The following is a 12,321-nucleotide window of genomic DNA, read 5'->3' on the forward strand; positions in this document are numbered from 1 at the left end:
GCTTAGGTCACTACACATCTCATTTCTATGCTGTGCAGGTGGCTCGGAGACTATGGCAGATGCATGTCACTGACCTGTCATGTGTGTCACTAAGACTAGCCTCATCCAGAGTGAATAGCTCCTTCAGCTCGCCCAGAGAGAAATGTCGCTCTACATCCTGCTCTTCATCAACCACACAACTACTTAGTGCCTTCTTATGGCTTTGCCTCTGAAAGATCTTCTCTTCGATGGTTCCTGCCTGAGAGAATAGGGCTGAAGGCACATAGAGAGGGAGCAGAGAAGCCCATGAACTCGAGATGAAATGAATAGTACAAATACTGGAATACTCAGCAAGGTCTCATTTGCTCAGATATCTCCTGGAATGTGTCTCATGCATTTACACCTACACAGGCTATTTTCTTTTTGCTATTCAGTTTAGGCTGGTCTTGAACTCTCAGCAGTCCTGCTTCACCCTTCTGGGTGCCGGGATTACAGGTATGCACCACCATTCCTGGCCCAACCTACATTCTGTACCATGAAAGAGTTTACACAGGAAAAGAAGAGTAAAGGCATTCTTAGCATAGAAGCAAAGGTATAAGATCGGCTTTTTTTTTTTGCAGAACCAGGGATTGAATTCAGGCCCTTGCGCTTGCCAGGGAAGCACTTGTTCCACTGAGCCATCTCCCCGGCAAGCTGGGCTTATTAAAAGATTATGGAAAGTCCTTACTTTTGAGCTGAGCACAGAGGGTGATCTGGGCTCAGAAGTTCAAACCAACATGGGCTATTATACAAAGTGTCTCAGTCTATCAACAACAGAGGGAGGGAGAGCTATGTGGAGGCTAACTGCAGGGCAACAGGCAGTAGTAGAGCAGGACTGGGGACAAGGAAGCCACATCAGGGAGCCTTGGGTGCCAGGTGGAGGTCTTGACCTTTGAAGTGATGAAGACCAAATTTATAACTTTTAGAGTTTATTTTAGAAACAGTATATGAAGAATAGGTTAAGAGCCAAGGTCATGAAGTATTTAAAAAAAAGGGGTGGGGTGGGGCAGAGAGATGGCTCAGTAAAATAAGCACTTAGGGTCTGAGTTCAATCCCCAGTTCCAGGGAAAAAAAAAAAAGAAAGCAATTTAGAATACCCAAGCGACAGCTTTTTCAAGTGGTAGAGAGGATTAGCATAAGGAAAGTTTAGAAAGATAAAATCAGTGTTAAATGGTAGGAATTTGATTAAGAGGCAGAAAAGTCCAGTAGGATGATTTCTAGGCTTGAGTTAAGTGAAGCCATTAAATGAGTAGAAGGGGAATCCATTCAGAATCCAGAAGGAAAACACAAAGTGCTCAGAAGAAATCCAGGTGGAAAAAAGGTATGGTAATATATAACTATACCAGGGCTTTAGAACAGAAGGAAAGGAATAAGCCTCAAACAGGAAGGTATCCTTAAGAGATGGGAGGACAAGATTAGCTGCAGAGACTAGAAGAGAGGAAGAGACTTGAGAGAATTCATGCCTAATAGTCTATGTTCTTCTCCATTGAGAAGACAAAGTCTCATAAAAAGAACAAGCCAGAGTTAGGAAACTTAAGAAGAGATGAAGGCTTGCACTGGTTGCTGAGGGAATACAATACAGTCTAGCCTAAAAGGGGAAAGCACAAATTTGTAGTGGGCCCACTCCTTAAATACGAGTTCAACTAAGAACAGCTGAAATGTAGAAGGATACTGGAAACAAAGTTGCCACAAGGGCACACAGTAAGGCTCATGACAGATAAAAAGGAAGCCAAGCCAGACTGGGACAAAAGGGGATAGGTGAGGTTCTGGGGACACCTGGTTAAAGTAGATGTAGTCGGTATCAGAAAGCTGGCCGGATGTGGTGGTGCATGCCTGTAATCCCAGCACTCAGGAGACTGAGGCAGGAGGATCATTGCATGTTCAAGACAAGCCTGGGCTACAAAGTGAGTTCAAGGCCAACTTGAACTGCATGGTTAGACCGTGTCTCAAAAAGACAAAAAAGGGCCAGTGAGATAGCTTATTGGACTAAGTGCCTGCTTAGGCAAGCGCAGGGGCCAAGGTTCAATGCCTGGTACCACATGCCATGTTGGCAACTGAGTCCAGGAGTGGTGGCGCATGCCTGTAATTCCAGTGATGGGGAGGCTAAAAACAGGAGGATCACTATGAGTTCAAGCTCCATGGTGAGACCCTGCACAAAATACAATAAATAAATAAATAAAAATTAAAAAACAGAAAACAAGGATAGCATGTAAGAGTAGAATAACAGTATTCAAGTTTTGGGTATTAACAAGTTTCATAGTGTGGACTTAGAAGTATTAGATGAGGGTACTTGAGGTCAAGGAAACATAAAGGCCACTGTGCTGGAGAACTGCATGGTCCTAAAGGTCAGCCAAAATAACTACTAGATTAGGGAAAGAAATAGTGTCCAAAATCATCATGAATTAGGAACGTAGCAGAGGTTAGATGACTGCAGCAAGGAAGAAAAGAAAGTAGTCAAGACAGACATGAGTTGCAGAGAGAGGAACTATGGAATAGATGAAATTACAGTGATGGCAGAAAATGCTGTTTCTGCTCCTTAGCCCTGTGGAACATGCTGAAATATGAAAGAGGGGAAAAAAAGGTTCCCTGTATAAAGAACATACTAAACAAGCATCTGGACAGCACAGTGAGAAGCACTGAAGCAACTGCGTGGAAAGACAAGACAAAGAGCTCAAAGCTAGACCCATAACACTGTTCTGACAGAGGCAGAAGGGCCCAAGAGTGCAATTAAGAAACAGTTCCAAAAAAAAAAAGACAGTTCCAGGGCCAGCCAAATAGCTCAGCTGATTAAAGTGCAGGCACAGGGACTGGTGGTTGGATCAATGGACCTGCCATGCCAGCCACACCCCTGGGGCATGCTAAAACATCAATTGAGACTCGGCATGGTGGCGCATGCCTGTAATCCCAGCTCTTCAGAGACTGTAAACAGGCAGATCACTATGAGTCCAATCTAATAGTAAGACCATGAACACCCTGTAGACCCTCCCTAAAATAGAAAAAAAAAAAAAAAAAACAAAACAGAAACAGTTTCAGATGGTCTTAAAAAGGGCTCAGAGGGACCAGCAAGACAGCTCAGTGGTCTAAAGCGCCTGCTTAGGCAAGCTTAGACAAAGTGCAGGGACTGCGATTCATCCCCAGCACCACCTGCTGCATCAGCCCCACTCCTAGGGCAGGCTGAGCCAGCTAGCACCCCCCCAACACACACACACACACACACACACACACACACACACACACACACACACACACACACACACACGGGCTGGGCGGACCAGGAATACAGCTCAGTGGTACAGCATCTACCTGGCAAGTGCAAGGTTGTGAGTTTGATTTCCCATACCAAAGAAAAAAGGGAGCTGGGAACATAGCTCTGTAGTATGGTATTTGCCTACCATGCACAAGGCCCTGAACTTAAACCCCAACACCACAAGAAATAAAAAGATCCTGAAGCTCTTATTCCATGACCCCTCCCCAGAGCCAACCACTGTCATCATCCTCACAGAAAGCAGGCGATAGATATAGCAGGTCTTCTTTTGACCATCGCGCCAAACTCGGGCCATGGCTTGTTCATCGTTTGCTGGGTTCCAGTCAGGGTCAAACATGACCAGCCGGTTGGCTCCGATCAGATTGAGGCCACAGCCTCCAGCCTTGCTACTCAGCATGAAAACAAAATCAGGGCTCTGGAAAGAAAATTGGGAAAGAGAACCTCAAACAACCAGTACTGTGAAACTACCCTGCACAGCTAACCCTTCTCTCACACATCTATTCTCATATGCAGACCAATAGTAAGGCTTACCCATTTGCCTGCCAGCCAGTTTCCCAATCTACAAAAAATTAATTTCCAACCCAACCACATCTGCCCCAATAAATAAAAACAAAAACCTAAAGTACAGCCCTCTCACAATTTCTCAACCAACCCTTAATCCTGATTGTTACTGTATTGCTGGTGTGTGGACAGAGGCTGCACATTTACCGATGGACTATTGAAGCGTTCCACAATCTTGGCTCGCTTCTTAATGGACATTGTGCCATCCAGGCGGACATACAAGTACCTGAAGAGGAGTCCAAAGATCAGTATCCAAGAAAAAAGCAGAAGCCCTGAAGCTATACCACTAAGGGGATTAGACTAATCAAACTTGATGCTGCTCCTACATAGCCTGAGCCCCTCTCAAAGGGAGCTAGAGACTAGTATTCTATCCTGAGAGGGAGGGGACATACCTGAGGGGCCAACAAGTAGCTTGCTGAGAGATGAAGCTAGGACCATTATAGAAGGAAAGAGACCTCTTCAGGTAAACCCTTCATATACTCACATCTTATCTTGGCCCACATCTATGAATCAGAACACCTAATCTTCATAGAGGGGCACTGGAGGAGGCACATCTCTCTGCTGGCCTGGTCAGGCTCTTCCCTACCTTCGGGCTCGGCAGAGCTTCTCAAAGAGATCCAATGTCTGGGTGTAATTGGACACCAGCACTACTTTGTCACTGCTGCGACTTCGGGTCACCGCCAGAATGTAATCAAGGACCAACATCTTACCTGAGAAAAGCAGCAACCATAAGTCCCCAAATGGCTGTTTCAATGGTCCATGATTCTTACTATTGATAACCTTCCTTGAGACAAGACAGCTATTTCATGAAAGTAACTTCCTGTCTGCCTTCCACCCCTCCCCTAAAGGAGCCCATACACTAGCATCAAGTGCTCACCTGACAACTGTGGCTCTAGAGCTTTAGAACTATAACCAGGGGGAAAGATGTCCAAGGCCCCTTCAAAGCCATCTTCCTCTTCTACACACTTGTCATAGATTAGAGCTGGGTCTGAAAAATAAAAACATACTAAAATGCTAGCTATTTTGTTCTCTGAAGTTTGCATCTCAATGCTCACTAGAAGGCCCTTTCCTCAGCATCAGACTCAGATTCTACCCTTCCCAGTTCCCACAGGGTTCAGTCAGTGCCATTTGGAACCATGGACAGACAATCTCACACACTAGTCTGTTCTAACAAGGGAGCTACAGCAGAGGCAGGTTTGTTATTTTTCCTTTTACCTAAAATTTTATCAAGTACATTTATATGCAAGCATTCATATATGGTCCTGTACACCTCAAACATCAAGCATGAATTGGGAAGAGGATAAGTTAAATTTTTCAAAGCAAAAGGTATAGTTAAGGGCAGGGGATATAGCTCAGTAGATCACTTGCGTAAGCCCTGGGTTCAATCCTCAGCACAAAAAGGCCTAGTTTTCAGAAACACAAAGCAGAATTCATACCCTTAGGAGGGTTAGACTCACATGTGGCCTCTGAAGTCTCTGAATAAATCTTAATGAAGGCTACTGGACCACCTACAACAGCCTCTTACTCTCACAGAGAATACAGGGCATAGGCTCAACTCACGATTACAAAGCTTCTTTAGTGAGGTGATGGAAGAAAGTGAAGACACACTCATCTTGCCTTCACGTACTTCTTCTGCTGGCTTGGCTTGTCTCAAAAACCTTTTGTATAACTCAGTCTGAAGGGGTGTAAGCCTAAAAAAAAAATGCAACTACATCAGCAGGAAAACCTACACCACATTTCTGCCCTCGAGGCCACATTGAGATCCAAAAATGCTTTAGGGGCTGAACTTTTACCTACTCACTGCATACCCTTCTGCTGAATTTCGTACCTGCAACAAACCACCTGCTCAATCTTCACAGGCAGATATTTAGAAAGGATATCAGATGTCCTCCGTATCAGACACCTAGAGAAAAAATAGGATAAAAATGCAAGAGGTGACAAGTCTACCATGCTACCTACTAAACAGCTACCAGGCTAAGGAGATAGTTCAGTGGCTTAAATGCTTGCCTAGCTAGTGCAAGGTCCCGAGAGTTTAATCCCCGACACCAATAAATAAAATAGGTTAACAGCTACCAGTCAAAGGACCAAGACTGGCTCTCTTATATAGTATACAATGTCACAAGCCCAGCAGTCTAATGGCAAGATATCTAGATATTGGGATCTCACTCATGGGAACAGAGACCTTCCTTAATAGCCTAGCATAAAGTGGTATTTTTTTTTCCCTTCAGCAGGTTGGCTGGTCGGTCTTCAAATGAAGATCAAGGTCTCTCATTAATCCTGGGGCTCTGTCATGGAAAGCAAGCTGCTAACCACCAAATGCTTACAGGAGTTTCTGCTTGCATTTACCCAAATACAATGGTACCTCAGTTTAAGGACTTAATTCTATGATTCTGTTCACAGACCATACCAGATGAGAATCAAATTTTCCATAAGGTCATCACTGACCCTAACCACTGAATTAGATTTAGTTCTTCAATAATTCAGTTTACAACCAAAATCAAGGAAAGAATTGAGTTCATGAACCAAGGAACCACTGGGCAACCCAGGAAAGATAAGGACACACCTAAAGTTAGTCGTAAGAGCCCAACCCCTTCCTGCCAAAATTGGTAGGACAATGATGAATGGAATCATTACACAAATGTACTAATACAAATTAAAAGGGCCAGCAAGATAGCTCAGCAGACTAAACAGCTGCTCAGGCAAGTGTATGGACCAGGGTTTGATCCCTGGAAGCACATGCTACACCGGCCCTGCCCCCAGGCGCACTGAGACACCAACAGGGCACGGTGGCTCACATCTATAATCTCAGCACTGCAGAGGCTGAAAACAGGAGGATCACTATGAGTTTCAGCTGTGTAATGAAACCCTCTACCAAATAAAATATAAAATAACTAGGAAGAAATAGCCAAGCAATTGGAAAGTGAAGAAAGACTCTTAAAATGTAACCTGGGCATGGTGGCACACACCTATAATCCCAGCACTTGGAAGGCTGAGGTAGTAGTACTCTGAGTTCAAGGTCAACCTGGACTACATAGTAGATTTAAGGCCAGTCTGAACTACACAGTGAGACCTGTCTCAATAAAACAAAAAGAAAAAAATGTCATCTATCAAGTGTGTGTACCTAAAACAGAAAATCCAGAATGCACCTGTCCCTTGGTTATATGACCTCCATGGAAAAATAAGCCCTCTTAGCCTGAGACCTACATCCACTCTTGAGATTTACCCTTACCTGTCACAGAACCAGGGAGGCTGGGAAGGGAAGCATGGTGCTTTAAGATCTGTGACCAACTGCCAGAAAGCTTCTAGAGCACAAAAAATTCTCCAGGGGATAGTTCACTCAGAAAACCCAGCTGACTCAGAGAAGAGCTTCCTAAGCAGGTCAGTAAGCAGACCAAAACCAAATCAAAGGCCAGAATAACAGCAGGGACTTGGTTTGCAAGACTCCATTCATTCATAGCCATGGCCAAGGATAAAGGTTCTACTCCCTCCTTAGAATTGCAGCCCTCTAGACAAACCAAGCTCCAAAAAGTGTTTGCCTTACCAGCCTGGGGCAATGTGTTACCTATTCACAATGCTGATGAGCTCCTGCAGTCGCTCCTCCCCTAGCTGCCTGTCTGCCTCACTGGCAGCTGCATCTCGGCTCTTCAAAATCGGTAACTCAAAATGCTTCTTGAACTCCTGGGCAGTCCCTGAACACAGAAGAAAAGAGAAAAATTAAAGCAAGTGAAAAGAAATTATTTCCCCACTGTTAGTAATTGAAGACTACCATGCCACAAACTAACCTTCCTGCCAAGAACAACAAAGCTGAACAAAATGTAGCCTATTTTTAATTAACTAATCAGATATAACAAGAGTTTAAAAAAAAAAAAAAGAAAAAAAGAAATAAACTCCAAATGAATCACAAATGAACCAGAGATCAATCATGGATTTTTCTGTGTTTCATAAAGAAAGAAAAACACCTAAAAGTTTGCAGCTATTTTACTATGTTGAAGAGACTTTCAAAATTAAAATCATAGGAGTCGGGGAGATAGCTCAGTAGGATAAGCGCTTGCCTGGCAAGTGGAAGGGTCTGAGTTCAATCCCCAGTTCCACCAAAAAAAAAAAAAAAAAAAAAAAAAAAAAAACTTTGCTAAAAAAAATTAAAATCATAGCAAATATTAATTTTTTTTGTATACACTAAGACATTATGTATACAAAACGCTTTAATTTTTTTTTTTTTTTTTTTTTTGGTCGGACCGGGGATTGAACTCAGGCCCTTGTGCTTGCCAGGCAAGCAAAACGCTTTAATTATTAGTAAGCCAATATGTTATGAACCTTGCTTTTAAAAAGTGAGAGTCGGGACCAGGGAAATGGCTCAGTAGAATAAGCGCTTCCCTGGCAAGCTCAAGGGTCTGAGTTCAATCCCGGTTCCGCCAAAAAAAAAAAAAAAAAAAAGTGAGAGCCAAAGTGTTTCTGGTATGACAAAATAATGGTGGTTTTTGTTTTTTTTTGGTACTGGGGATTGAACTCAGGACTTTGCATATGCCAGGCAGCAGGCGCTTATGCCCTTAAGCTATCTCCCCAGCCCTAAAATCATGGAATTAAATCAGGGGTTTACGTTCATGTAGAATGGTTTTTGCTAAGGGCCAGCCAGATAGCTCACAGAGACCGGATTCAATTCCCAGCATGCCATGCCAGCCCCACGCCCGGAGGCGTGCTGAAACCAGCGACTAAGACTGAGCATGGTGGCACACGCCTGTAATTCCAACACTTGGGAGGCTGAAAACAGGATCACAAGTCCAATCTGTGTAGTGAGACCCTGTACTAAATACTTGGGGGAAAAAAAGTTTTTGTGAAAACATATTGTACACTACTTTTGATATATGAAGGGCCAGCCAAATAGTTCAGAGGATTAAAGCTCCTGCAAGCAGGTGAAGGGGCCGCAGGTTCCATCCCTGGGGCCTGCCATGCTGGCCCCGCCCCCAGGGCGCTCTGAGCAACTGAGACTGGGCAAGGGGCACGCCTGTAATCCCAGTACTTGGGAGGCTGTAAATAGGAGAATCACTATGAGTCCAATCTAGTAGTGAGACCCTTAACACCCTGTAGACCCTTCCCTAAAATACAAAAAAATTAAAAATAAATAAAAAGATACATGAGAATATTGTCAATATCTGATTTTTTTGCCACAATTTTCATGTCATGTATGTATGTATGCGTTATTACTATATAAAGAAAAAGATGAGGGCCGGGGAGATAGCTCAGTAGAATAAGTGTTAGCCTGGCAAGTGCAAGGGCCTGAGTTCAATGCCTGGTTCCACCAAAAAAAAAAAAAAAAAGACTTAAAAGCCTACATAGTTTATAGCCCAGTATACAATTAATTACAGTAAATATAAGGCAAGTAATTGTCAAAAACTACTTTAACCCAGTACTGGGGGACCTCTCTTCCTCTCTCCCTCCCTTTCTGACTTTGCAACCCAGGCCAGCTTCAAACCTCCAGCACTCCTCTTTCCCTGACTCAGCATCGCAAGTGCCACCATGCCTGGCTTGTCACCATTTCTATTCAGTATTGGAAAAGGCTCTAACAAATATATAAAACAAAAAAGAGAAAGGCAGACTCAAAAATTAAAATGGAATATGTAAACTGTCATTATTATAAGAGCATGATTACATAGAAAAAATCCATAAGAATCTTCAGAAACTAGTATTGTAATTAATTTAGCCAGGTCTCCAGGTACAAAGACTATCAGCCTATATCAATACACAAAATAATTCTATTTATTAGCAACAAATAATTATAAATAAAATTTGGCATATAATTGCATTACAAGATTACAGACCTAGGAAAAAAAACCTCAAAGATAGATTTCTCTACAGAAAATCATGGAAGATGACTAGAGAAATAAAGATGACCTAAGCAACTAAAAGGATGGAACATATTAATAGACTGGATGATTAGATATCTATTATAAAAATGCTAGATCTAAACCAGGTGTACTGTAAACCAGGTGTGTGAACCCTGTAGTCCCAGCACACAGGAGGCTGAGGCAAGAGGATAGTCATGAGTTCAAGGCCAACCTAGGCTACACAGTGAGTTTAAGCTGGTCTGGACTGCAAAGAGAAAAAAAGCTAGATATTTCAAAATCAATACATGGATTCAATATATACCAATCAAAATCCAATTAAGCCTATGGATGTGGTTCAACAGTAGAGCACTTTCCGAGCATCCACAAGGCTCTTGGTTTGGTCCTCAGCATTTGGGATAGAGGAATGCAAGGGATAGTAATACAATTAGAGGTTTTATTTTGGTAGGGAAGACTGATGGTTCCAAACTACATAGGACTGCAAAGGGCTAAGAATATCCAGCACAATGTTAAAGAATAAGAAAACTCCTCTTAATGTTTATCAAAACATTATTAGAGCCATGCATGGTGGTGCATGCCTATAATCACAGCACTTCAGAAGCTGAGGCAGAAGGATCACTGTGTGAGACCAGCCTGGGCTATATAATGAGTTCAAAGCCAGCCTGAACTGCAAAGTGAAACCCTGTCTACCTCCACCCAAAAAAACCAAAAAAAAAAAAAAAAAATCAGGCTGGGGATGTAGCTCAGTATTAACATATTTGCCTGGCATATGTGAGATCCTGGGTTCCATCCATACTATCACAAAAAAAAGCTACAGTACTGGAAGTATTGATACAAGTAGACAAGATTAGTGAAATTGGGCCAGGGAGATGGCTCAGTAGAATAAGCACTTGCCTGTCAAGTGCAAAGTTCTGAGTTCAATCCCTAGTACCACAAAAAAATAAGATTAGTGAAAGAGTTCATAAATAGAGCAACACAGAGACAGACATTAGAGATATGCAAGTAGCACTACGAAGCAGTAAAGAACAGTGTTTAATAAATGGAGCTGAGTTAACCAGATATTTTATGGAAAAGGTAAATCTTCATCTCTACTTGATAACATATCTAAAAATCTAAGATAAATTATAGACTTAATGTAAAAGGTAAAAAAAAAAATAATGAGTCACTGATGAGTCACTCGGCAGAGGCTAAGTGCTGCCAATGGCTTTGTACTACCTAAAAGGAGAAGACTTCCTATAAGTGTTCAGGGCCCACATCTAACTAGAGCTCCCTCCTTAGCTAAAGTCACTCCTAGGACATGGTCAGGGAAAGTCTCCAATGTGGCAGAAAAACCTGTATCTTACCCAGGATGCCTGAGTTAACAAAATGAACCAAGCTGAAATATTCAAGCAGATCATTCTGGATGGGGGTCCCAGATATAAGCACCCGCCGGCTGGTGTTCAAGCTGTCCAGGGCCTGATAAGTCTGATTTTCAGAGTTCTTGAGCCTATGTCCCTGTAAGAGAATTAATTCTTATTTGGGGTAACCACCTTAAAAGTAAAAACCTTAAATGACAGCAGTCCAGTGAAGAGAGGAAGTCACAAATGGTACAGGTCCTGTGGTCTTAGAAACTAGGCAGAGGGTAGCATAAGAGCTCATTCACCCTTTTGCATGGGGAAAATCAGGCTCAACCAGTAAGACAGACTTTCCGTTTGTAGATCACTGCTACATCCATGAAGGGTTCTCTTCATCCCCTTCCCACCCCACTCTCTCCAGAGCCAGAGATCGCATGGCCATGTCACAGTCCCTTGTCTCCAGGGAGTCATCCCATCCCAGCAGTCAAGAATGTTCTAAACAGAATCCCTTCTGTACTGGTCTCAGAGCTTTGTTTGGTTAGCAGACATGGTAAGGCTCTTGCTTTCACCAGACTTTATCAATATCCCCCTTCTCATCTCTTCCCCACTCTCTCTCCTCCCCCATCGAATACACACCTCCGTAATGTCTCCCTTTTAAGCCATTTTTAAGAAAATAGTAAAGGTTCCCTACTACCTTCCCTCTTTTTCTAAGAACCACAAAGTCAAGATCAAGCCTGGGCCTTTTCTACATCAACCCTTGTTTCCATTCCACACTAGGCAAGTCACATGTTCAGCCACCAGCCAAAGAATGAACCAACAAGTCTGCCTTGCTCCCTCCAGGGCAGCCTCTGAGACTACTACTGACCACAGACCCTCCAGCGACTCTCCCATCTGTAGGATGGGCAAGCAACCCCCAGCTTTTAGACTATTAACTCAAAATTTAAAACCTCTCAACTAGGGGAAGCTAGGAAGATTTTAAGGTCAAGCTCAGCCTGGGCAATTTAATGAGACCCTACCTCAAAATAAAAAACCTTTAAAGAGCTGGGGATGTAGTCGAATGCGAAAGCCCAGATTTAATCACCAGCACTAAAACACAAATGAAAAGCACTCTCATAGGTCCCACCTAAGTTCTGTGACATTCTCCAAAACTTATCGTAGATATCAACTTCTTTAAAAAGAGACTATATAAGACTGGCTTTATGGGGCTGGTGAGATGGCTCAGTGGTCTAAAGCACCTACTTAGAACAAGCTTAGCAAAGCAAAGGGACCACGGTTCAATCCCCCAGCACCATATGCCAGCCAG

The 12,321-nt window shown here is 43.0% G+C and overlaps 1 protein-coding gene across 1 annotated transcript in view; it reads right to left on the reverse strand.

Moving 5' to 3' along the window:
- The window catches only part of Rad54l (RAD54 like), a 32,080-nt gene that overhangs the window by 418 nt on the left and 19,341 nt on the right, over positions 1–12,321 (reverse strand). Inside the window, exons 9-17 of the mRNA XM_004639174.3 lie at positions 11,028–11,178; positions 7,407–7,533; positions 5,673–5,747; positions 5,405–5,535; positions 4,722–4,832; positions 4,431–4,554; positions 3,992–4,070; positions 3,519–3,698; positions 75–238 (exon numbers count right to left, since the gene is read on the reverse strand). Of these exons, the coding sequence (XP_004639231.1) occupies positions 75–238; positions 3,519–3,698; positions 3,992–4,070; positions 4,431–4,554; positions 4,722–4,832; positions 5,405–5,535; positions 5,673–5,747; positions 7,407–7,533; positions 11,028–11,178 (1,142 nt within the window). The remainder of the gene's footprint in view (positions 1–74; positions 239–3,518; positions 3,699–3,991; positions 4,071–4,430; positions 4,555–4,721; positions 4,833–5,404; positions 5,536–5,672; positions 5,748–7,406; positions 7,534–11,027; positions 11,179–12,321) is intronic.

Source organism: Octodon degus, unplaced genomic scaffold (genome assembly GCF_000260255.1).
Source record: "Octodon degus isolate 3935 unplaced genomic scaffold, OctDeg1.0 scaffold00107, whole genome shotgun sequence".
Taxonomy (NCBI): Eukaryota; Metazoa; Chordata; class Mammalia; order Rodentia; family Octodontidae; genus Octodon; species Octodon degus.